Raw genomic sequence first — 27,056 nt, forward strand, 5'->3', positions numbered from 1 at the left:
TTGCATGGATCATGATTGCTCTTTATTTGTTGATTGCCCTGTGGTGTGTAGCCCAGTGCCCAGTACCCGGTGACACCTAGGAAGTACTCAAAAACTACTGAGAGAATGAACTAAGGCCAATAGACAGAACAACCATAACTCAAGGGCCATGAGCAGTATTTAAAGAATATCAAAGAAATAGGAAAGTTCTGGGTATGTCTAGAAAACTTTGTCACCCAGTTTGCCTTGAGGGTAAAATTTGTAAAAGGGAGGGAAAAATGCCAAGATCAAAGTGATGATGCATTGTGGACTTTTGAATAGCAGGTCATATACTTTTTACTTCATTTGTGGGGCAGTGGGGAGCCACTGATGGTTTGGGGAGAGGGTAGTGACATGACAAGGCTGGGTTCTGAGATGCTTAATCAGACACCTGTGAATGGTGGTGAAGAGAGGGGAGAGCGTGAATCCAGGAGCTAGTTCACAATCCAGGTCAAAGGAGCTGAACTTTTGAGCTGGAGCTGTGGTCTGAGCCAGGGAAGTTGTTCTCCTGTCTTTTATCACACAACAATTGATACAAACCAAATAATGTGTGCCATGTGTGTAAGTTCCAAAGCCTAACAACAAAATGAACACCTGTAAGCCTACCACCCTATTTAAGAAGATGAACTGTTGAAGCCCCCTCCATGTCCTGCCCACATGAAACAAGCCCTGCCCTCCGCCCCCGGAACTAGCCGTCATCCTGAGCCCTGCTGTTGCCCTGCCGCTGACTCTCTTTAGATTTGCCGTATGTGGATATATTCCTAAGCAATAGATTTGACTTGGTTCTGAACTTTACTTCATTAGAATCATATTATATGTAATTCTTCAACTGCTTTTTTAAATTTGTTTGCTTAACCTCATGTTTCTGAGATTTATTATCTTTTGATACAGGTGTCCATAGGTCATTCATTTTCGTTGCTGTCATAAATCACAATTTACTTAACAATTCTCATATTAACATATATTTGGGTTGTTTCCCATTTTTTAAAAAAGAGCGATGTGGCCATAAACATTTTTTTGCGTGTGTATCCTGGCACATATAAGAAGAGTTTCTCTAAAATATAATCTTAAGAGTGGGGTCACAGGCTAGGCGTGTGTTCAACTTTACAAGATAATGCTAACTGTTTTCCAGACTATTCTACCAATTTATACTCTGTTAACCATGTATAAATCTCTGTTTCTCCATACCCTTGCCAACCTTGATGCTGGTGCTAAGTATTGTAAAAGATACGTCTTAATCTGGACTTGAGACCATTTCCTCTCAACAGGAAGAAACATCTAGTATCCATCCCAAAGTGAAAAATCTTTGTCCAAATATATTTGACACAAAGTGGTTCTATCTCTTCTGCTCTCTGAGCCTCCAAACCGGCCCCCTGAGTTTAACAGGAAATAAATGAGTGTTGGCTTCCCCACACCACCACGTGGCATTTTTTTGATACCATCTATTTTGCTGTAATAGAACTAAATCATCCATCAGTGTCTCAAGTCCATCCCCTTTTTTTCATTTTCCATGAGTGAATTTATTCTGGACATTATTTTCAAATTACATGTGTCAGTTTGATGAGCTTGTGCTTTTCTGTGTTGTTCCAAGATTTATATGGGATAGTTTAAAAGAGGACCGTGATGGAAAAGGGAGCTTTTCGCTGTATCGGCATAATATGGAAGATAATGTTGTCCTGCCCGAGGCTGTCCTCGGACATCAGGAGAAGTCAGCTAAGGAGAGGCTGCCCGTCATGTTTCATTTCCCTCCAGCGTATCCCTCTCTCTGTGTGTTTTATCTGTGAGCTGTGTGTTTTATTGTCCTTTGTCTTAAACATGCCCCAAATGCTTAGCCCAGGAGGTTAGCCAGATTCTCGTAAGCTTGAGGCAAGACAAGCAGGCACGCAAAATTCCACTTGAAAGAGACGCATCTTTTTGCCACAGAGCAAGGTTCTTAAATTCCACTGAGACACCAGATCTTTTTTTTTAATCCTTCCACTTTGAGCTGCTTCAGACATTGGAAGAAAAGAGCACAGAGAAAATAATAGAATTGTTTGAGAAACTGCTCAGAGATACTCAAATTCACAATTCACAGCAAGCAGCCACATGACTGATTATTAAGATGCATCGTTATGAAAGTTCTGTAAACAAATGTGCCGAGTCTGAAGTGGAAAGGCAGCAAATATTCCCCTGAACTCATTCTTTATTCTAAATCCCCTCCTCTCTGCATACCTCCACCCTATCCCCATCAGAATGACTGCCTGGAGGACAGTTTCACTTTTGTGCGTTGGAAATAAAGCTGAATGCTCTGGTCGACTTCCTAAACCTTGAAGAAATTCACGGAAGGACAGTACAGTTTTGTGGCTTGTCTTTGGGCTTCCTGCACAGAGCAAATACCGAGTAAATATTTGTTTTATGAATATAAGGATAGAAATACCTGTAATTAATACTTTTAGGCAGTTTCAGCTGAGACACAAGAAAGAGCAAAGTGCTGGGAGGCTGAATGAAGATAGGGTTTCTGCAGAGATGTTGTTTCTGCAGTCTTTTAATAAGCTGAGAAAGTCTTGACTTCAGTGTCCTGACCCTTGCCTAGAGTTCACTCTTCAATATATGAAAACGGATGGTGGTGGTTTTAGAGTCCACCGTCTCTGATGATGGCTTCTGCAAGATGGAAGACTGCGTAGATGTCTGTTCACTGCTTCTATTGACGCCAGTGTTTTTAGACGTCTCTTTTTGATGGATTTCAGTGCTTCCTCAAAGGAAATGCTTGCGAATTCTGTGAAATTTCCTGCTGACTTACGTGATATTTGGACAATAGAAGTCTTCCTCTAAAACGTGTTCCTCCCTTCTCTACCCCTCCACCCAAGTAACTTTAGAGACAAGATATTGTCTTTATAAAATTTAACATGGTGACTCTGTTCTTACAGGAAGTGTCAACCTTGTACCCCACCCCCTCCCCAAATCCTAATAGTCCGCCCAACTGCTGTCTAAGAAAAACTCACTTTATTACATTGCAGTAACATGAGCCCCATTCTATCCAGTTCCAGCAGCAGAGGGAGCCTGCCTGATATTTGACCTTGGGCTGGCAAATCTACACCATCTCCTTCCCTCATTCATCTTGGGGGAAACTGAGGCACTGGGGAAACCTGAGTGTCTCCAAAGAAGCCTGACATTGTAAGACCTTTGGAACTGGACCTTACTGTACAATGATGGGGACTTTCTGCTGAGCCTCCCTTGCCGGTTCTCCCATCTGAGGTCTGCTCTGAATATTCTTGTCACCAAACGTGACTTTTGCAGGCTGTGCAGAAAGTGCCTGGGGGTCTCTGTGTCGCTGCAGTTGTGGGCTTGTTATCTGGCTTGTCGGTGCGGGGACACTGCTGAGCCAGCCTCCTCTCTTGAGTGTGAGTCATGCCTGACTGGTCAGCTGCCTTGGGTATCCCAGGGGCTCAGAATTAGCCCAGTCAGCAGCCACACGGCCCGTGACTTGCAGTCTGTCTGATTTAAGGTCTGCCTGTCGTAACTTGACCTCCGGGTCACCTCTCTTTCCCGAGGGATGGCCTGCCAGAAGCTCTTTGGCAATGTAGAAAGGATGACTTCAAGATCTGCTTCCTTATGCCCCTACCCCTGCCTCCCCTCACCCTTCCTTAAACCGGTTCCTAGGTGGAGCTAAAACTAAGAAAGAGTTCTTAATATCAGCTACTGAAAATAAAAACTAAGCTTTAGGAACAACTATTTATGACTAAAATAAATTTTTATTCATGAGATGGGTAACAGAAAGAAAATGGAGGAAATCAGATAAATAAAAAGAAAAATAAAAATCACTTGCGTTCTCACCACCTGGAGCTAAGTCCTATTAACATTTTGGTAGATCATTTTTAGGTTTTGGGTTTTTCCTCTGTGTGTATATATATATCCGTGTCTGTGTATCCATGTGTGTATTCAATTTTATTTTTGTTTTACAAAAGTGGAATTTCACTGTTTTTTTTAACCCTGCTTTTTTTTTTTTCACCCAATGGAAAATTCTGTGTAGACATCTTTCTACGTTTTTGAATACTCTTCGTCCACCTCATTTTTAATGGCCTCATCTGAAGGGGGCTACACCGTGGGTTCATTTAACTAGTCACTGATTTTCAGGTATTTGAGTTGTTTCTAGGTTTTTTGTTTGTTTGTTTGTTTTTCTTCATGCACATAGACGCTCTGCCATGAACTCTGTTGCCACAGAATCTTAGCATATGTTTCTGATTGTTTCTTTAGAATAAACCCTCGGGAGGCAGAACTGATGGGCCAGGTGGTGTGCACATTCTTAAGACTTCCCATATTTTTGTGTGTGTTGGGGGGTAGGGGTATGTATTTGTTTATTTTTTAACCGGAGGTCCTGGGGATTGAATCTAGGACCTCATGCATGCTAAGCACTCGCTCCACCACTGAGCTAAACCCTCCCTGCAAGACTTCCCACATTTAATCATTGCATTAATTGGCCTGCCACTAGCAGTGATTGTAAGAATATGTCCGTTTGCCCCAAGCCCTTGCTGCTATCCATATTATGAATTGGACCTTTCCAGCCTTTCAACAGATGAAAAGTGGTCTCTCATTGTTTTGCAAGTACTCAATTGCCACTGGTGTCGAATACATTTTTTTTCAGTTGTGTTTTTGGCCATTGGTATCAAGCCCCTTGTAAACTGCTTCTCCTTTGCCAAACTTCTAATGTACCACAGAAGTTCAGCTTTAATTAAGCTTGTTCAGAATTCTAAGCCCCATAAAGCCCTTCACAAAACAGAGGACTGGAAAGTGCAGGGCTTTTTCTTAATGCCACTTATCTCCTCTAAGCGAGGACAGAGGATGGAAGGATTCAGGACTGAAAACTAACAGACAGCTCCCCCGCCAGCACGCGTCATACCATTCGGCCAGTAGAGGTAGCTGTTGCATCAGCTAGCTCCCAACCTTGTCTGTGAGTTCAGCCTTTAAGACAGAAAATAAATCAGTGCATGCGGTATTTTTAACAACAGTATTTATTTTTAAAAAAAAATCATGATTTTGTGATTTTTAAAAAACTGCTTATTTTGTGCTCTCTTATGTGTGAGTATAAAGCTTTCCATGAATATTAGTAAGAGCCACTATGTGAAATTTATTATTAATCATCTATTTTTAGGCACGAAGCTTTGCTGTATTATGTTTTAGCAGCAGAAACTGGAATTGAAGTGTCACAGACAAATTTAGCACACATCTGTGAGGAGAGGCCAGTAAGTAAATGGATTCTTCCCAGTCTAGAAGCTCTAAGGTTAAGGGTAATGAATTGGGTTTTATGAAGGCAAAATTACTCACTTGGCCGAAATATTAATGAGTTAACTTTTTCTTCCCCTTCACCCTCTTAGGACCTGGCCAAGAGATACTTGGGTGTTAATTGTGTTTGGAGATACTATAATTTCTCTGTTTTTCAAATCGATGCTCCTTCATTTGGTATGTATAGAGAAACGGGCGCTAAATTGAAGCATTGGAGGCTTTTAATCTTTAGTAACAGGGAACATCCAACAGCTTTGTGGGGAGTGTGATATTTCTAAACAATTAAGAAAGAGAGTGAAAAATCTCAGCTATTAAGATCTTGCCTAAACTCTGCTTTCGGCCTCAAGCAATACATTTCTCTTCTTCCATTGTCCATCGAATGCTTGGACCCACAGTTTCTAAGGGATCAGTGAGAATTCGAAAGATAAAGCTAGTATGGAGAGATTCTCTGGGCCAGTCATTGCCTTTTGGCCCTCGGATGGATTCCCTGTCTTTCTGGCTCTGCAGGGTGTGTTAGGAGGCTGACCCTCAGAAACTACAGTTCCCAGACTCCTTTGCCCTGGGTCATCTCTTAGTTACAGCCAAAGGGAGGCGCTGGCAGGAAATTGCAGGGTGGGAAGGGGTAAGAAGCCCAAGTATTTCTCCCCTTCTCTCTTTGCTTTGGGCTGTTTCTGGCAATGGCTGCGTTTCCATGGTTCCAGCTCCTGCCCGGCAGTCCATCCCCTGTGGTCTCGGCTGGCCCCCAGCCCCGGGAAGGTAGTAGCTTCTTGCCTTGCTAACCACTCTTTCCCATTTGCACCTTCAGTTCTTCCAACCAGTTTCCAGTATTAAAATCCCTCTTTTGAACTACCTGACATAGATTCTATTTTGCTGATTGGACATTGAGTGAAATATACACTCTTAAACAAAACATTTTCTGCAGAGGAAAAATAAAATATGTGGCTCAGACAGAGTAAAGAAATGCCCATCAGTCATCAAAACCAGGCAGCAAAATGTTGGTGCCCAAAACAGCCTTGGCTGATCTGGCTGTAAGATTGCAGACACATTCAGGAGAGCTACCTGGCCAGGCAAGAAAACGTACCTAGAAATGGGGATGCTCAGTGAGAAACCCTTTTTTTCCCTCCCAACGTACCGTAGAAACCTAAATATGTGTCTGTATTCAGATTCTGGTGGGAAAAACTTGCAGTCACGCATATGAGCCAATCATTTAAAATGTCGGCCTGAAATAAAGCCACTTGACAAACGGACCTGTGCTTTTTGTCCTGCAGCCTATTTGAAAATGGGAGACCTTTACTACTATGGCCACCAAAACCAGTCACAGGACCTTGAGCTGTCTGTTCAGATGTACGCCCAAGCAGCCCTGGACGGAGACTCGCAGGTAAACGGCCACGGGAGCTCTTGGGGATGCTTGTTTGTGAGGTTGCAAGGCCCGGAGTCCTCACACACCCACCCATCTCTGTCTGCCTCACAGGTTACAAAGTCACTTCTCATCCATTTTCACGAGCCCCTCACAGCACCTCTCAAAGTACACTGACCATAGTGACGGACATTTATTGAGTACTTACTGTGTTTCCCATGCAGTCATCACAGCCATCTCATGGCAGGGGGGATTATTATAATTATTTTATAGTAGAGAATAGCAAAACTGTGGAAAGTTGCCCAAGGCCAGACAGTTAGTAGCTGAAGCAGCCATAGTCTAAACCCAGGTCTTCTGGCTCGAAACCCAGGGGTCTTTCTACCAGATGCCATCAAACTAACTCACCAGAATCTCAAGAAACTGGAAGTGTGGTCCAAATCCGGAGTAGTTTACTTGTATAGTTGGGCCAACACTTTAGTGCTAGGACTCTGCTCTCAGTAACCCTTTGATGGGGGGAAGTTCTTATTTTGAAATATTTTTAGATTTATAGAGAAGTTGCGTAGCCACAATATCGTTATCAAACTAAGGAATCAATGTGGATTCAATAATTACACTTTAGACTTTATTTGGGTTTCCTTAGTTTTTCCTCTGATGTTATTCTTCTGTTCCGGGGTTCCACTCAGGAGCACACATTGTATTTAAGTGTCAAAATTTTTTCAGTCTTCTTCAATCTGGGACAGTCTGTCTTTGCTTGTCTTTCATGACTTTGACACTTTGGAAGAATCTGGTCAGATATTTTGTAGAATGTCCTTCGATTTGGGTCTGTCTTCTGTTTTCTCCCAAATAAATTGAGATAATGCACTTTGGGCCAGGATTGCCCAGAAATGATGTGTTCTTCTCAGTGTATCATATGAGGCCTTATTACTGGTGAGGTTAATCTCAACCACTTGGCTGAGGTGGTTTCTGCTGAGTTCTCCCCTATAAAGTTAGTATTTTTCTCTTTCTAATTTACAGGTATCTTAGGGAGACAGTTTGCAACAGTGCAGACATTCTATTTCTACTCAAACTCCTGTCCACTGATTTTAGTATCCTTCAGTAAATCTTGCCTGCAGCCACTAACTGTGGTGTGTGCCAGTGATAATTTTCTATTTCTCTCATTCCTCCTACATTCGCTGATCGGAATTCTCTTGTGAGAATCTCAGGGCCGTTTCATGACGGAGGCTGAAATAGTTGTTACCCTCTTAAGCCACAGGTTCCTGGTGTGGTGGTTTGTGATCTGCTCACAGAGCAAAAGGTGGACACTCCTCCCCATCTCAGTCTTTTTTTGAAGGAAGTATTGCTTTTACTTTTACCCACATCCCTGTCACTTCACAGCTGTTTGGACGTGGCAAGTCCCTCAGTCACTGTCCTCGTGTTCTCACTTGTGAACCGGGGTTAATGACAGCCTCTCCCTCATAGGTTATGAGGATTAAATGCGATGTTTGACGTAAAGCATGGAGCCCAGCCCTGAGCAAGCTCAGTGCGCATGATCTGCTCTATTGCTATTGAATTATTGGTGCTGAAAGGACTTGCTAGAGAGCCACACTCCCCTGGATGATTCCTGCTGTTACTCAGAATTAGGCCTGGACCTCTTTTTTTTTTTTTTTTCAGTTCTGATTTTTATTTGTTTGGAAGAAAATGTTATAAAAATATTAAAAAATAATTTTTAAAGAGAAAAAAAATCAAAGAATGTGCCCACAATTCCATGTCAAGAGTTTTATTCCTCCAGTTTTCATGTCCCTGTCTAGTCCTGGCCACAGGCGAGTGGATCTCTGTAATGGTAACTAGTGTCCACTTGAAAAACCTGCCTCTTTTCACGTATTGTAGGAATGCGTGCACTTTATTGCAGGGTGTCTGTAATTATTACTCTTAACTGCTGCCTCATAGTCTGTTGAGCTGATAGACTGTAATTTATTAAGTTTTATCTTATTGGTGGTCATTTATTCTCTTGTTTGCTAATTTATTTGTTGATTTGGCACATATTTATGTAGTCCTGTCACATCTTAGACACAGCTTAGCGGTGGGGACGGAGGATTAAAAGATAGACAATATTTCTGTCTTCATGGGATTTACAGTCTATTAAGGAAGACGTGAAGGTCGTTCCCAATTACGTTGTAATTATAGCTAGTGCTACAATGAATGCTTCCATATTTCCATTTTTTTACTTCCATTTGAATAATTTCTATATAATCTGAGGGATAGTATTACTGAGTCAAACAGCCAGAATGCTTTTATGGCTACGACATAATAATAGTATGTTGCCAATTGGCTTTCTGAAAGGGTTTCCCAATTAATACATCACCAAGCAGTGCTTAAGTATAAAAGGATAACTGAAATCTTGTTAGCACTGGATGTTTTCACGACTTAGTTTTGCTAATTGAATAATTATAAGTTGATACTTCCTTATTGTTTTAAATTGTATTTATTTGACTGCTACTGGGGATGGACATCTTGACATGTATTTGTGATAATTTCCTCTTCATATTTTCTTATGTGAATTCTCTATTCTTACTCTTTGCCTGCTTATCTTTTGGAGTTTTGATTTTTTTTAATTTAAATTATAATTAGTTCTTTATACATTTGCCCAGTAGATAATGAACCTTAAACTATTACATTACAGACAAATATTCCCCTAGTCCATTTTCCCATTTATTTTAGTCTTATTATGTTTCTGTCATTCAGAGACTTTAAAATTTAATAAAGTCATTTTTTTCTAATACCTCAAGCTTTAAGAATACTTTCCTTTCAAGAAGTAGAGAAACAGTCTATTGTCTGTCTGTGTGTGTCTGTGTGAAATTTAAAGATGCCTAACACTTTTATCTGTTTAGAGGTTATTTGGCAGCATGGTGCAGGTTAAGATTTGAGACTTTGGACCCTGTCAGCTTGCGTTTTAATCCCAGATCTGCCCCTTTCCAGCGGTGTGACCTAGGGTGGATTTCTTAACTTCTCTGTGCCTCAGCTGATTATGAAGAAGGATAATAGTACCTATCTCAATTTGTTGTTATAAGGATTAAATAAATATATAAAAAACAGAGCAATGCCTCACATACAGCGAGCACTCAGAAAATGCTGGCTGCCATTATTTTTATCATGATTATCACATAGCCTACTTGTGAGAGCCCTGGTGTTTACAACCCGGGGGAGGGTGATTTTTATTTAGAATCAACTAAATGAAAGGAAAGGTAGCAGGGAGGATATAAGTCATTAAAGCGTGACCATTAATTCTTTGAAGGGCAACAATTCAGTGAAATTTATAAAGCCCTAAATATAAGTAACACCTCATTGTTTCTTTATTTCTTGGTCTGGCCACATGCTCAGCTCACAGTGGACAGTGCCTCTCTTCCAGGTGCTATGATAGTTTCCATCCTTCATGAAGCACCTCTATCATCAGGCTCTTAACTGTGTTGTTGTATTGGACCTTCACAGCCCCACAAGGCAGGTCCTACCCCTAAGAGTCAAGAACACAATGTATAATAAGAAAGAGGTAGGGAAGCGTACCAGAGAGGGGGTCTGTGCCAAAAGTAATCGAGAGAAGAGGTTTTCCACGCTGACCTAGGGAAGATGAGACAAACACCTACACATTATTCTGTGCATCAGAGACCCTCTCTACTTTAAACATGAGCCATGAGTAGCACCCCTAGCCACAAAAACATTTTGTTAGATTTCTGACTTGCTGGTGGTGACCCAGGGTGTAGTCTGTAAGTGACGGACATTGCCTTTGACTCGATATTCTGGTTTTGTTGGTGATACAAGGGCACATTTTCCAGCAGGTTCTGTTTCGAGAGAGTGAGCAGGAAAGGACAGATTCCCCTGGTTGACTGGCTCTGAGCAGATGGGACGCAGCATCTTCTGAAAGCCTCCTGGTTCTCCTGCAAATAAATTTCTCAGATGCATATATTTAGGGAAACAATTCATCAATGAAGATGACAAAACCATCTGGCTCTAGGGACTGAAAAAAAATCTTAATGTTGTAAAAGTTTACATTCTGACAAAGGGTGTGCGTCTAGGTTTTATTATACGGAGGGAATGAGTTTTGTTTGTGGTTTGTTTTCAGGGATTTTTTAACCTGGCCCTGCTGATTGAGGAAGGTGCTAAAATCCCACATCATATTTTAGATTTCTTGGAAATTGACCCAAACATCCATTCTAATAATATCTCCATCCTCCGGGAACTGTATGAAAGGTAAGTTCAGAGCCTCTTTATTTTCCACTGGGGGAACCCAAGTGGGTGCTGTTTGCTTTTGGTTTCAGTTAGCCTTATTCTTATTTCCTAATGTCAGTGGTTGTAAAGGGCTCAGGATTTGTTTCCATTAGAGAACACTAAGCTGGACCCAAATTCACTCCTTTTTTTAGTATCTGAGGCTTATGATACTAAGTTAAATTGATCTGAAGTTAAAATGCTGACCAAGGTTTTCAATGATCGTGGAAAAAATAATGTGTCTGATCCGCATGCTGTTCTACAAGATGGGGAGGCATTCCAACGTCTGGACTTTAGACAGACACTCGGAGAGAAATATTGCTCAGCAGCCCCCGCGCTTTAAGGTCCTCCTTGACCTATTGGCTTTTTACGAAGGACAGGACTGACCTTTTTCTGAGATTTCTGCCAGAATCCTAGAATTTCAGGGCAGGACTAAACTCTTTAGAACTGGCTCTATTTCTTTTTCTTCTCATTTTACGTGTGTTCTTTTGACCTGAAGCAGAAGGATGTGGGTTTGAGGATCTGCTAATACGGGTCATAAGTAATACTACCAAAGCTGGCTGATGCATCTGGATGCCCTATGCTCTTTGTGTGCAGGTGCTGGAGCCATAGCAGCGAGGAGTCCTTCAGCCCCTGCTCCTTGGCCTGGCTTTACCTTAACCTCCGGCTTCTCTGGGGCGCCGTCCTACACTCTGCACTGGTAGGAACCGTCTCCCTTCAGCCCTGCCCTCAGGGTCCCAGCCCTTTGTCAGCATCTGACATGTGTGTCCAATGTTTGCAGATCTACTTTCTGGGAACCTTCCTGCTGTCCGTATCGATCGCCTGGATCATGCAGTATTTCCAGTCTGTCTCAGGTAAAAGTTTACAAAAGGCCAGGGCAATAGAAAAAGTGTAGGGATTCTTTCCCCCTCTCTGGAAAAATGACACTGTTCCTCCTCAGGCCATTAGGATGGTCATTCACAGTGTGGGGGTCACCCTGAGGGCTGTAACGTGACCTCTGGCTGATGAAAGGCTCCAATTGTATTTTTCAAAGTACGCAGAATTTTCTTTTTTAACAAGATGCTGAAGAAATTGGGCAAAAATGTCTTCTCCTGTTGAAAGTACACCTGCTATCAAAACTATACCTTGTGTGCCTTAAAATCCAAGTTCTGAGGCCCCTCCAGCACGAAGTCTTCCTGTTTATCCTGGTGAAGTAGTCAAACCTGTGGGATAATAAACAAGCACTTGTAATGAATACCCAGCCACATAGATTCAGAGAGAGGCGCCGAGGAGGACTGTGAAGCCAGCGTGTGGTCTAGTGTGGTTTCCACTCATCACTGTCACCTCTCTGAGCTAGTGCAGGGCAGGACTTAAGGAGATAGGCACCCCTGTCCTTTCGAGCTGGTGTAGAGTCCAGGCTTAGCTGTTCACTTAAGTGTGACATATGACCAGTTACCTCACCTTCCTGATCCCTCAGATTCTCATCAATAAAATGAGGTTCTAACAGTAGCTACTTCTCGGGGATATCAGGAGGGTTCAGTGAAAAAAATACACATAAGACGCCAAAATGACCACTGGAGTTAATATTAGCTGTTCTATTTATTTGACATACAATAGTGTTAGCTGTCATGTTTATCTTCTGTATAAGACCACAGGCAGAGTCAGAGGGAGGCCTTGGCCCCATCTCACACTTAGTAGGTGCTCAATTTTGCCAGCATCTCTCAGTGGTGAATTCCCACTCCCACCATGTTGGATGGCTACGGCAGGACAGAATCCCTCACTAACACCAGTGGGGACGTTTACAAGTAGAAATGTTAGGACCGGACATGGCGTTGGAGCATTTGCACAGCCGTTATTCATGTCACAGATGATGAAAGGCGAAAGGAGAGCATTTCACCACAGATTCGGTGGTGAGATGGAAGCCACTGTTCCACGAGGCTAATATGGAATCACTTCCCTCTGATTTACCTGAGGAGGTTAGCAAGGAACCATCAAAAGCCCTTCCAGGTTTGATGCCCTGTAGCCGGCTGGCTGATCCATTTTCTTCATGCAAATTCTGTCCCGTCCCTAAATTTGTTGCCAGGTATAGCACATTTATTTTGCATCTTGCCAGTGTTTTCCATTTCAAATTATCTTTGTCATTTTTACTCTGTAGAAATATTGTTATGATTATTACAAATGCAATTCTGTTAGAGGAGCTGAAAATTGTCTTTATGATTTTATGCCAGCTGGTAGCCATGAAAATTCATGGGCTGGTGGAATGACTTTTATCCGCAGCCGTCTTTTGTTTCTTCTCTCTGCGACTTCATTGTCAGTCCCTCCACCTTCCCGTCTCCCTGTCCCTCCTGCCTTTTGAGATTGTTTCCCTTCCTATGTACCCTTTGCTGTTTCACACATTTCTTCTTCATGTCTTCAAACTCTTTCGCTTGCTTCTTCCTGTACATACTGTGCCCCCTCTTGATCATGTTGGAAAAGTCTGGATAGGATTTTTAAAATAATTTAATTCTATGCCCTTCATGTTATAGATGAAGAAATTGAGGCCAAAGGAATGATGTTGCCTGCCCAAAATCATACAGTCAAGTCCAAGAAAGGATGCAGGGCAACAGAATTCCAAAGTTTTCCACACTCACAATACTTTAAAACTGTGGCTACCATCTGTCTCTGACCCGTTGTCCCCTTACATAAAGACATATTTTTTAACAGATTTTTGGTACCCTGAAATAAACGACAAGTAATCTGCCTACACACCTATTTTAAAAAATAATGCCCTAACAAACAATATAAAGAGAAAGAAAAAGAAAGTAATTAAAATAATATATATTCCAATATGTAAATTCTAGCTCCGTACTTATTAATTTTAATATGCACATGAATCTCCCAGGGAACTGGTTAAATGCAGATTCTGAGTCAATCAGTCTGAGATGGGCTCTGAGATCCAGGCTTTCTCACAAGGTTTCAGATTATGTCCAAGCAGCTGTACCATGGACCACACTTAGAGTCCTAAGGGCCTGGAAGTAAAAAAAATAATAATAATAAAATAAAATAAAATCTCCACATATCTCCAAAACATGCCCCCACAGTGGTACCTACCAGCCCTGTTAGAACTAGTGTTGAATTAAAACATGTAGTAAATTATTTTTAAAGTCCTCAACATAGTGCAAATTTGTCAATAACTTGAAACAGGAAGGTTCTCTGTCAGTGACTAGGCGATGGGGCAGGAGCCGTCCAGGCACAAAAAGCAGGGGAGAAGCACTGCAGGGGGGAGCACTGAGAGGGCAAAGAGTCCACCTCTGGTGTCTCCCTGATCAGACGGTGCCCACGGTCCATGACCCGCCCCACGGGGAGGAGTGGGGCAGACGGAGTCGACGCTGGTGGTAACAGTGGCGCCGTGAAGCAGGCACAGTACGGCCCCCTGGGTGCTGACTGCCCGAGTCAGGAGGGGCAGGGTTTGAGAGCTGGGAGCCTCCCTTAAGTCACTTTTTGTGAGGGGTGTGCTGTAAGTGAGGGGATCTTCATCACTTCATGATTTGCATTTTTTCCAGTCAGTTGTTTTTTAAAAACTAATGATTTATGGTCAGACCTTTAAATTGAGCTGTCCATCCATTTCGCGTTCAGCTCCAGCTACCTTCATTTTCCTCCTGAGTTTATGCGCTCTGTGATATATACTCAACACTTCACCGCATTCGCCACATTAAATTGTCCTGCGTTCAGAAGGCTAGCAGCGCGGGACGGTAGCTAATAGCACGGGCCGCCAAGATTCTGGCCCGTCGCAAGCTGTGTGACCTTGGGCAAGGGAGGGACCTATCTGTGCCTTAGTTTCCCGTTCTCTACAACAGCAGAAATAGTAGTACGCCTACCTCGGACTGTGGTTGAGAGAATCAAATGAGATCACACAGTGCCGAGGACTTAAAACCCAAGAAATGTTAGCTGGAAAAAGAATGAGCCAGTTATAAAGACAGAAAAAAAAGAAAAGTAATGTTAGCTGGTAGCTCCTAAGAAGTCATGCCTTCTGGGGCATTTTATGTGCAATTAAAGTATGCTGTGGGGGAAAGTATAGCTCAGTGGTAGAGCGTGGGACTAGCATGCACAAGATCCTGGGTTCGGTCCCCAGTACCTCCATTAAAAATAAGTAGACAAAAACCTAATTACCTCCCCCACCAAAAAAAAAAAAAAAGTATAAGTAAATAAATAAATATTTGAAAATGTGAAATTGAAAAAAAATGCTTAAAAAAAGAATAATTGAAAAAAATGTTTAAATAAAATAAAAAAGCATACTGACACCAGGTAATGCTCACACTTAAATAAGCTTGGTTTACATCAATAAGCAGACACGATTACAAGTGTAGAGTGCTTTTCTATGCTGTTAGACTCTCTAAAACATAGAACTCTCAGGGGAAGTAGTAGAGCACATGCTTAGCATGCATGAGGTCCTGGGTTCAATCCCCAGTACCTCCTCTAAAAATAAATAAACCTAATTACCTCCCCCACCAAAGTAAAATAATTAAATGATTAATAAATCAAACTCTTTTTAAAGCAGCTAAACAAAGGCATTGTTGACTTGTCTAGCAAGAGTGCAAAAATGAGTACACAAAAAACCACTGTGTACACAAAAATCTCTTTTATTTCCTTTGAAAGAACTTGTTTTTGACTCCTAGCTTGCATTCCCCAAAGCAGCTCAGTCTTTCTTGAAGCCAGTGCCTCCCAGGGACATGCCAAGTTCCCTAGGTCTTGGGTAGCACTCGTCACTCAGATGGTCACCCATCTGATAGCAGAACAGACATGGCCCCGGGCCAGCACCATCCTTCCAGGTCCATTGGCTTTGCAGCTTCTGGGTCACCTGCGAGTCCCATCATCTCTGCCAAAGCTGAGCACCTTAGCCTTTTTTTTCTCTCGAGTCTTCCTTTCTCAGATGGCCGAAGGGACAAGGTGAGGGCCCCGCTGCGGGGACACCCACAGCCAGGCGCAGCCACTTTCCCACAGTCCGTACGCCTCCTTTCCCCGCCTCATTGCATCTCTAAAGCACTTTCCCTCTCCCCTCCCTGTCAAGGGACGCCAAGCATAATTGCCTTAATAGACTCGGGCTTTTGGAAAAAAACAAAAAATTCCCAAAGTAAAGTATGTCTAGAACCATCTCCATTTTTGCCCCACCACAAGCCTCCCCTGAGACCAAAGAAGCGTGGAGGCCGGCTGGCTGCCTGGCAGGAAGGTGAAGGGGAGACTTAGAGGGACAACATGTGAATGATCACTTCAAAGAGAGAGTCCTGCCTTCCTGGTGTTATTATAGACTTTATGTCTAAATGAAACGCACGGGACAGAGCACAGTCTGCACAACTAGCAGCTTCAGGTGTGACGGGGTCACCTTTTAAACCAATGTCAGCCTATTCAAAACATTCATCATTTAAGCCAACTCATCCTTTTCGCCTAAGCAGTTAGTCTAGTGGTCTTTTAAAAAGAGTAAGACGGTATGAACAAGATTAATTAAACCTGTTCCTACTCTTTTCCTGTCCTCTACACTTCCAGTTAATGAGGTTTCTACTAAAATTACAGTAAAATGTCACAAAGTGGTGCTCATGAAAAAAGCAGTAGCCTTAAAGTCAGGGTGATTTAATGATGAGATTTTACTTTTCTCCTATCTCATTACCCTTGGTGCCCTCCCGGTATCTTTACTCATAAGAAATGTTGAAATGATGTGCATCTTATACATGTACTGGGCCTTGCTGGATCCAGGGCCCAAATGAAGTAGATTAGATTTTATTCATAGCATATAATTTCCATAGCCTTCCCTCCCTCACCTCCTTGCCCCCGGTCTTTGTAAACGTTCTATTATCTCTGGATTCACCCGATACATTCACTCATATCTTCTCTCCTATATCCTCCCATCTGGTCAACTGGCAGCCAGATATTTTTCCTACAGTGGTCCGCAACAGAGGTTGGCAAACTTTTTTGATAAAGGGCCAGATAATAAACATTTGGGCTTTGTGGGCCATTTGTATCAAAACCACTCAACTTTTCACTTTAGTGCCAAAGCAATCATTGACCATACAGGAAAACGAATGGTGTGCCCGGTTTCCGATAAAACTTTGCTGTGGATGTGAAGATTTGAATCTCATATGTTTCTCACATGTCACAAAATAGTACTCTTCTCTTGATTTTTATGCAACCATTTAAACATGCAAAGACCATCCTTAGATTGCAAGCCGTACAGAAACAGGCAGCCAGCCACATTTGGCCCATGGGCTGCAGTCTGCCAGCTCAGGGCCAGCTCTTGATTATTCTTGCTAATGTATAGAAAATGGTCCCCCAGGCAGCAAATAATCCAACAATCATTTCTTTGGCTCTGGAAAATACTCTGTAATTTTTTAAGCAGCACGCTGATTTTCCTGGTTACCTTGATTCAAGTCCGGTAATCAAATTAGCTCGGATTCCAGGTGAGCGGAGACAAAGAGGCCACTTTAAAATTATGATGAGCCGTGGGGGTGCTGGTCCAGTGACTGCAAACCCCCCAATGGAAATGGGAGAGTTCTCACATGGATAATAACAAACTAACTGGAGAAAAGCGTCGAGCATTTTTATTATGCTCTGACAAGAAAATGTAAATGGCGGCGATGCTAATTACGCATTCCTTCTACATTTACGCACTGGCACTTTTTTGTTTTAATCAGAAAACTGATTGCTGATTTATCTTGTTACCATGGTGATTTAAACATTTCCCTGATCTTCAAAAGGAAAAATACATGACTTAGTACTTCATTAACTTCCTCAGAGAGCATCAGAAAGATAAATCTTAGGGCCCAAGAAGGTCTTGGACACCAGCGGATCCAAGCCCTTTCATTCACAGATGAAGAAACCAAGGCCTGTGAGAGCCAAGCATCTTAGGACTGAAATGTCTTCATTCAGTATCCACCCCCAGAGTCACCTATTAGTGGTAGATAAATGAGACTTGCCCAAAACAGGTCTCCTGACTCCATAAATGGTCTTTGTACTGCATCACTGGGCCTCCTGGTCCCTGCCATGGTTACGTCACCCACCAGAGTGATGGCTTTGACTTGCAAGCATTACATCATTACGCAACACCTGAGTGTCTCCTCCCCACCCTGCCGCCATTACCACCACCACCACCATCCTGTCTTTCAGAACAGTCTCTGGATTCACAAGCTCTTCTGTAGATATTGGAAAGGGTTCCTTGGAGAATTCCTGTACGTATTCAAAGAGGCCAGAGGCTTTGCAGCTCATTCCTGAATTTCCTAGAATAGCGTCTTGGAGGTGAAATTCTTAAAAGGTTTATCTAGAAGCCAGAATGTCAGCATTGTAGTGGCATCTTGTACATGTCAGTACATTTCAGGATCGACATTTGGGGACTTTAAAGATGGTCCCACCTGCTGAAAACTGTATAAGACTCAAGGACTGCTGAGTTTAATTAAGATCACTGCTTAAAAGCAAACTAGCCATTCTTCGCACAAACTGGGGACTGTGCCAGCCACACATTTCTGCAAACTGCTACCCTTATTGTATAGACAGAGAAACTACAGCTCAGAGAGATTAAGTAACTTCCTCAAGATCACTCAGCTGCTAATTCTTAGTACCATGTAGCTCCTGGGCTTTCTGGCTTCAAATTTTGGGCTGTTTTCATAGGCTACTAGGGGCTAAAAGAGGACTGTAGGCATCCCAGAAATAAACACCCTGACTCTTTCATCGGTCCTGTAAGTCAGACCCAGAAATTGATAAATCAACACATTTGAACAGTAAACCAGGTGTTGAGTACCTATGAGGGCCAGACACTGTTCTAAGCACAATATGTACATGAGCTCATTTAATGCTTACAGCAATTCAGTAGGTATAGGTATTCTTATTTTCCCCAGTTTTTAGAGGCAGAAGGAAAGTAGGTAAGTGGGTCTGATAAAGGGCAGAGAAGCCAGATTCCAGAACCCACCATCTGGTGAGCCAGGACACCCCTCAGTCCCAGTACATAGAGCAGGATGTGTCAGCCTCCCCACTAGTGACACTGGGAGCTGGATCATTCTTTGATGGAGGCGGGGGGAGCGGGGAGGGGGCTGTCCCAGGCATTGTACGATACTTAGCAGCATCCTTGGCCTCTGTCCCCTAAATGCCAGCAGACCCCACCCTCCAGTCTTGACAACCAAAAACGTCTACCAGCATTACCAGTTGTCCCCTGGAGTCAGTCCCCAGTTTGAAAACTACTGACATAAAGTATAAAACTTTATAAGCCTTTATGGTGGTCCAACCTCTTTACTAAAGGTAGATTGATAAACAATTAAACCTAATAATTATGTTTGCCAAAACTTATAGACATTTACTTAAATAAAGCAATTTACAGCACATTTGGAATGTCATCCAAATGGGATAAGAATGTGAATAAAATCAGTACTCTTTTCTGATTGTTATGATTCATAGCTTGCATTGCATCCACACCAGGTGAAAAAAAGAGATACGACCACAGGAAACAAAGACCAAAGAATTGAGTTTTTCTCCTTCCTTCCTTCTTTCTTCCTTCTTAAAATTAAATTATTTGCCCAGAACTCACAGCATAAATGCAGGACTTAGAGTCTCAGGATGTCAGAACCATTGAGATCTTTGCATGCCTATTCCAACCTGCCATGTTATAGGAGGGGACGTCAAAGTCCAAAGAACCTAGATCGTGGGTCCAAGTTGCTCTTTTAGTTAGTGTCAGGACCACTAGACTAGAAGCATCGCTCCTAGCTTGCTAGGGTCTAGGTGTGGTTGTGTGTCCTGCACATACTGTTTTGAAACTTCAGCACCTTTTGTGCGTGTGTCTCTGCAGCCAGCGGTTCCCGTCCAACACCAGCCCAGGCATCCCCAGACCCGACTGCCCCCACTGCAAGTCCAGCTGTGACTCCAGCTGCAGACGCCTCCGCTCAGGACCAACCCGCGGTCACTAATAACCCAGAGCCACGTGGGTGAACTGTACACTCCAGGTCTCACTGGATGAGAGAGAATCCTTTCAACAGCTGGTATTGGAAAACTGGGGCCAGGGCATTACAGACCTTAAACGTCTTGTGAACTGGATGCGAATTTTGCACTCGGTATCTTTTTTTTTTTTTTTTTTCTTTTTAACTAAGGAAATACCCAGAGCAGACAGTGGTTATACCAAAGGTTAGCAGATAAATACAAGGAACATCCTGATCACAGGGGCACGTCAGGGAGGTTAACAGATGATTGTGTATATGAGGAAGTCAGTTTGTCCTGTGGTGGATCTGAATCCTTACACACTGACATATATTTTAAGAATCTTAGCCCCTTGCTCATTCCCTTTTATTAAAGAACAGAAAATCATGACTTCTCTACCACTCAGATAATATTTTGGTACGTGTGTTTGCCACTGCTCTGCTACTCGCCGTCCCGTGGGCAGATTTCAATTTGACTTCCAAGACCCAGCAGTTCTAAGGCACCTTGAAATAAATAGGTTATAGCTGGAAATACAGGGAAGGCGATGGCTTTGTAAATTGGTTTACATTTTTCTCCTTGAGGTTTTCTAGGGTCGTAGTGCTTCCGAATCATTTAATGACACTGTTGGATATCGTTTTCTTTCTTTTTTCAATTGCAATCCATACAATAACATTTAGAAAATTCTTAGTATTGAAGTGTAGTCTTCTCCATGACTTACCTATTAGAATAGACTGGCAGCAGTGGAACATGCAGAAAACAAGCCTTCAGCTCATAGTCTCATTCCTGCCCCCTTACGCTTGCCTGAGTCTGTGTAGGGGTGTGTGTGTGTGTGCACGTGTGTGTGAGAGAGAAAGGGAGGGAAAGGAAGAGAGAGCAGACTGTCTGAACACTGTATGCTGTTAAGGTAGTAGATAAATCAGTAATGCAATATTGTGGGTTCAAACTACTCTTTGCACTACTTTATTTACAGTAGTAAATAAAAATTATTTTTATACCATTGACTCCTGGGAAGTGGATTTTTTTTTTCTTTTTAGAGTTACTATTGTCATCATACAAAGTCCTAAGATCTATGCATTTTCCTCAAGAAGGCTAAGAAAATCCCCTTACGAGAGGGATTATTTCTGGCAACTATTAACATTTACGGACACAGAAGTGACAGGAGGCTCTTCTCCGGGAGCCCGAGTGCAGGGTCTGGCCCCTGTGATGTTTGCACAGTATCAGCCATCGTTTCAGGGTTCTGGCTGTTGTGAGGCTGCATGTCTATCAGGTCTGGGTCGTCTGCGGCCCGCCCTCATTCTCCCATGTACGCTGTATGCACTGCCCTTGCTTTAGCAAAGGTTGTCCTTCCTGTTTGCAAAAGAGCCAGACTTTGGAGTCAAACAGCCCCAGATTCAAATTCTGGTTCGGTAGCTAGTATACCAGCTCAGTCTTGGGTGAGCGATTAACCTCTCTGAGTCTCAGATTATTGTTTTATAAAATAGAGGCAATGAAATCCAGCTTTTGGGCTTTTCGTGAGGTTTAAGTGGGATAACATATGTAAAACTCCCAGGACAATGTCCTCAACATGGTTGGTTATTTTTATTAGAAAGAGAAGGTTGAGGGGCCTGACCAAGGGCTCTTTGCTCTACCCAGATCCTCTTCACGGCAAGCATGCCCATTTCCCTGCTGCTGGGAACATAGGCTGCTGACAGTTCACAGCTGCGTCCCTCAACTGCGAATCGCCATCAGCTGCAGGGATCTGCCCACGGTTAAATCCTTGCAAGAGCAGCTCATGTCCAGTGGCTTGTTGATATAGTGGGGGCTTTCTTAAACCCTGTACTACTGACATTTGGGGCCAGGTGGTTCTTTGTTTTGGGGGCCATCTTGTGCATTAGGATGTATAGAAGCAGCATCACTGGTCTCTACCCACTAGACGCCAGTGGTAAATGCACCCCTGCCACACACACCCCAATCCCCGAGTCATGACAGCCAAAAATGTCTCCAGACATTGCCACATGTTCCCTGATGGGGGGTGGGGGGTGGGAATCACCTTCCCTCCTTCACCTTGAGAATGACTGTAGGAAAGCAAAGGCTCCTTGCCTCAATTTGGAAGTCCTGAAGGGTCACCCCACCCCGTCCACCACAAACACCACTTGGTAGCACTCTCATTATAGTTCAGTTTCTCCCTCTGCCCAGTTCTGTCTTCCTTGTTTTCACATACGATTTCCTGACACTGCTCCCATGAACCTTCACATACAACTCTGTACCCCTCCACAGTCTGTTTCCAAGGAACACAACTATCTTAGTCTGCTAGAGCCGCTGTATCAAAGTGGCACAGACTGAGGGGCTTAAAGAGCAGAATGTATTTCCTTGCAGCATGGAGCCTGGAAGCCCAAGAGCAAGGTGTCAGCAGGGCTGGTTTCTTCTGTGGTCTCTCTCCTTGGCTTGTAGACGGCTGTCTGCTTCCAGCATCTTTACATGGCCTTTCCTCTGTGTATGTCTGTGTCCTAATCTCTTCTTACGAGGACACCAGTCATATTGGATCGGGGCCTACCTCACTGATCTCATTTTACCTTAATTATCTCTCTAAAGGCCGTATCTCCAAATACGATCACATTCTGTGGCACCGGAGGTTAGGACTTCAATATATGAATTTTGGGAGAACAAAATTCAGCTCATAACACCAACCCAAAACACTATGCGAGGCTGGTCCAGGTCCAGAATATGGACTCACAGGAGCCACTCTGATCTGAGACAGTTGTCCAAATATGTTTATCTCCAGGTGATGCTGGAAAGAGCTGGAGTGGTTCCAATGCCAAACCACTTCAGGTGAAGCTTGTAGGCCACACATCAATTCCTGTCCCAGCTTAGACTCCTGTTCTCTTGAAAGTTCTCAGCCTACATGATCTAGGTCCAGACCATACCTTTGCCAGCCTTGACCTTCCTCTTCTCTCCTCAAGTTCTAAGCTCAATTCCTTCCAGGCTGGTGTCCAAGCTGGCTGGAGTAGAACCCTGCAAAATGAAGTCAACAGGGAGCCGGAGGAAGGAAAAAAGAAATGGAAGGATGGGGTCCACAGTTGACATTCAGTTACTTCCCTATTGTCCCCTCCCCTTAGGACATTCTTAGACCAGAGGGTGCAGCCTAGTAGATCATGAAACAGATTGAGCACACAGATGTGATTTCTTTGGCCCATCTAGTATTTTTTTAAAATTTTGATTAAGTTGTTATCTTAAAATCAAGGATTTGGGGCTTTTCTTTAAAAAAAATCTACAGATGTGAAAAAACTGAGCTTTCATTGCTGCACGGCAAGAATTAGCTGAAGCCGAGTAGGTCTGCTCCTTCAAGATAAAGCTTGTGCTTTCTGATTTGCCCCAGTCCCCACCATTCCCTGCTGTTTTACACTTAGCCCATGTAGGCATTTGAATTTACAATCCATGCTTTAGACTTCCTTCTCTTCATTCCTAATGACTTCATTTTGGCAAGTTTGAAACAGACCACCAGATTCATCTACTGCTTAATCACTGTCAAGTTCCTGGAAAGTGGGGAAATGGTAGTCTTTCTACTCTTTGGTAGAGGGAGATGCTAAGCTGTGCATCATTTAAAGTCCCAATGAAGTATTCAAAAATATTTCTAGATAAAATGTCAATTAAAAAAAACAGTGTACACCAGAAACTAACATAACATTGTAAATCAACTATATTTCAATTAAAAATAGATATTTCCTATACCAGCAATAGATAACTAAAATATAAAATATTAAAGAATTATATTTATTAAAAATAAATATTTCATTTCTAAAACAATATAATTATAAAAAGTTTGATAATTTATCTAATAATGAACTCACTAGATCTTTACCAAGAAAATTTTTTAAAGTACATAAAGAAGATATAAATAAAGCAACATACCATGTTCATGGGTGAAATAATAACATATAAATATGTCAATTTCCTCACAATTAATGTATAAATTCACTGAAATTTTAATCAAAGTTCTAATTTTGTGGGGAACTGGCAAACTAATTTTAAAATTTATATGAAAGAATACAAGTCCATGAATAACTAATTTTTAAAAAAGAGGACTAAAGAGAACTGATATACCAAATATTATTATACTACAAAGCCACCGTACCATAGTAACAGAAGCAGTGAGGTGATAATGCAGGAACACACAAATGGTTTCAGAGAAAAAAATCAAGAGCCAAGGAGCAGACCAGATTTATATGGAAACTTGGGGTATGACCAAATAATATCACAAATCAATTGGACTAAGAGTGGAATATTTCATATTTAATATTTAAAGAGTTTGGGAGTCAGTCAATCACATGCAGAAAAATAAGATTGAAACTGTATTTCATGTCTTTTATTTTAAAAATCTCAAATGAATTAAAGATTTAACTGTGAAAAGTGGAACTGCAAGGCTAGTAGGAGAAATTGAATGGAAAATCATACTAGTCAGCAAGTAATGAACTAGACCTGAGAGGAGCAACATAGAAAGATGTTAAAAATATATTGATAAATGAGAAAAGTAAGAAATTAAAGCAGATCTATATGTCAATAGTATTTGTGTAAATTCAAAATCAAACCCTCAAAAAACATTTTACACATATGTGGGTAAATATGTATATGTACATGTAAATATTCATGTATCTATCTATCTATATATATACACACACACACACACACCTTTTTTCAGGGTTCATACACAGCTCTCAACCTCGGCAAGGCTCACGTTTGGGGCTAGATGGGTCTTTGTCGTAGGGGTCTGTCCTATGCATTATAGGAGGCTTAGCAGCATCCCTGCCCTCTCTCTACTAGATGCCAGTAGCACCCCCTCAGCTGTGACAGCCCAGAATTTCTCCAGACATTCCTAACTGTACCTGAAGAGGAGGTAATGGCAGGCAGGAATGGCAAAACTGTCCTGGTTGAGAACTACTGGCTTAAATCATATATCAAATATATTAGGGTGGCTAGTTAGATATTCAGAGGTGGGGCTTGGGAGATGGATTGTGTGAGGAAAGGAAAAATATTACAATAAAAAGAGAGCAGAGTCTTGCACACAATGTTGATGGTGTGCCATGAACTGAGAGAATGATTAACTCAGCTTTGGGTACCTGAGATCCAAATACAAGAAATAAAGAAATATAAAACAAACTAACATCGGCCTCAGTGCTCAGAACTGGCAGGTGTTTGTTGGAGTTGAGTCTGCCACAACCTGACTATCCTTGAAGGCAAAGAAATTTAGCATAGTATATAACCTCTTGCTCTTTGGCTTTCACTGTGACTTTACACAGAAAGCCTTGGCTTTCCTTTAATTAGTCTAAGCTGGAGTGTATTTCATAAAAGCTCTAGTGTCAGGGAGACTGTGCCCGATTAGCCAACAGACTGAGGTCAGTCGTGGAGATCCGCAAAGCAGAGAACCAAACACAAGTTAGAAAAGATCAGCCCTGATGAACTTACCTGGATTTTACAATAAGGAAAAGCTAGAAAGAAGCCTTTTATGATAAGTAATATTTTCTAAGAGTAGCATATTACTAAAGTTACAAATGGGAAATAAGAAAGCTAGAGTAGCTTTATTAATATCAGACGAAATAGACTTCAAGACGAGGAGTATCACAAGAGACAAAAAGGGACATTGTGTTATATTCAAAGGGTCAGTAAATCAAGAAGATTAAGTAATTATGAATATATATATATGCCTAGTAACAAAGTATCAAAAGTGTATGAAGCAGAAACAGAGAAATAAGGAGAAATAATCAAATCACAGTTGAATTGTAGGTGTCAACACACTTCTTTCAGTAATACAGCAAGAATTCAGTAAGTATACAGAAGATCTATATGACACTGTCCAACCCCCTTAACCTAATTAATATTCACAAAACACTACACCTTAATCATCACAAAATATACATTCATTCAAGGGTGCACAGAATGTTCTCCAAGATAGACTATATCCTGAGCCATTAAACAAGTCTCATTAGAATTCAAAATATAGAAATCTCATAAAGTATACTACCTGACCACAAGGAAATAAACTAAAACAAAAATAAAACAGCTAGAATAGCTGGGAAATAACACATTGCTAAACAATCCATTGGTCAAAGAAGAAATCTCAAAGGAAATTAGAAAATATTTTGACCTGAATAAAAATAAACACATAACACATCAAAATTTGTGGACATTTATAGCATTAACTGTTCATAAGAAAACAAGGCAGATTTCAAATCAGTGATCTAAATTTTTACCATAAGAAAAAAAAAGAAGAAGAAGAGCAAAGTAAACCCAAAGTAAGCAGAGGAAAGAAATAATAAATAAAAAAAAAGATATTAATGAAATTGAAACCAGAAAAATAAAGAAAATCAATAAAATCAAAGCTGGTTCTTTGGAAAAAATCAAGGAAATTGATAAAGCTCTATAAAAAGACACAAAATTGCCAATATCAGAAATAAATGAATGATTTCACTACAGATCCTATAGACATAAAAATAATAATAAGGGAATATTATGGAAACTTTATACCAATAAATTTGACATCTTAAAATTCCTTAAAAGACATAAACTGCCAAAGCTAAAGTAGGAAATAGGAAACTTGAGTGGCCTACAGCATTTAAGGAAATTGAATTCATAGTTTAAAGTCCTTCCCCAAAAGATAATTCCAGGGCCAGATGGCTGTAGCATTGCTTCTATCAAACATTTAAGAAAAATATAGTATCAACTCTACACAAACATTTTCATAAAAAAATAGAAGAAGAAATATTTCTGAACTTATTTTATGAGGCCAACATGACCTTGAACTCAAAATCAGACAAACTATAAGAAAAGAAAACTGAACTACAGATCAGTATCTTTCATAAACATAGACACAAAAATCTTTAACCAAATATTAGCAAATTAAAACTAGCAATTAACAAAAAGGATATATCCTGGCCAAATATAGTTTATCCTAGTTATGCAAAGTTGATTTAACATTTGAAACCAATCAATACAACTCACTATGTTAACTGACTAAGAAAGATAAAACATAAGAGCAGCTCAATAAGTGCAGAAAAGCATTTAACAAAATCCAACATTTATTTATTATTAAGAAAACACATCAAATTAGGAAAAGATGGTAACTTCCTCAACCAAATAAAGGATGTTTATAACAAAACTTACAGCTATGTTGTATTTAATGGTGAAAGACTGAATGCTTTCCCCAAAGATTGGGAATAAAGCAAAGATACCTACTCTGATCAGTTCTATTCAGTAGTGAACTGAAAGTCCTTTCAAAAATTCTAAAGAATACAAGAAAAAGATATTATAA

General features: G+C 41.4%; 1 protein-coding gene across 1 annotated transcript in view; it reads left to right on the forward strand.

The window, feature by feature from the left end:
* SEL1L3 (SEL1L family member 3) overlaps window positions 1-20,775 on the forward strand; it is a 97,972-nt gene extending 77,197 nt beyond the window's left edge. The window contains exons 18-24 of the mRNA XM_074349618.1: window positions 5,147-5,237; window positions 5,370-5,454; window positions 6,546-6,655; window positions 10,728-10,855; window positions 11,468-11,570; window positions 11,652-11,724; window positions 19,650-20,775. Coding sequence (XP_074205719.1) covers window positions 5,147-5,237; window positions 5,370-5,454; window positions 6,546-6,655; window positions 10,728-10,855; window positions 11,468-11,570; window positions 11,652-11,724; window positions 19,650-19,789 — 730 coding nt within the window. The 3' untranslated portion in view covers window positions 19,790-20,775. The remainder of the gene's footprint in view (window positions 1-5,146; window positions 5,238-5,369; window positions 5,455-6,545; window positions 6,656-10,727; window positions 10,856-11,467; window positions 11,571-11,651; window positions 11,725-19,649) is intronic.
* Window positions 20,776-27,056: the final 6,281 nt, after the last annotated feature.

The sequence above is a fragment of the Camelus bactrianus genome, chromosome 2 (genome assembly GCF_048773025.1).
Source record: "Camelus bactrianus isolate YW-2024 breed Bactrian camel chromosome 2, ASM4877302v1, whole genome shotgun sequence".
Taxonomy (NCBI): Eukaryota; Metazoa; Chordata; class Mammalia; order Artiodactyla; family Camelidae; genus Camelus; species Camelus bactrianus.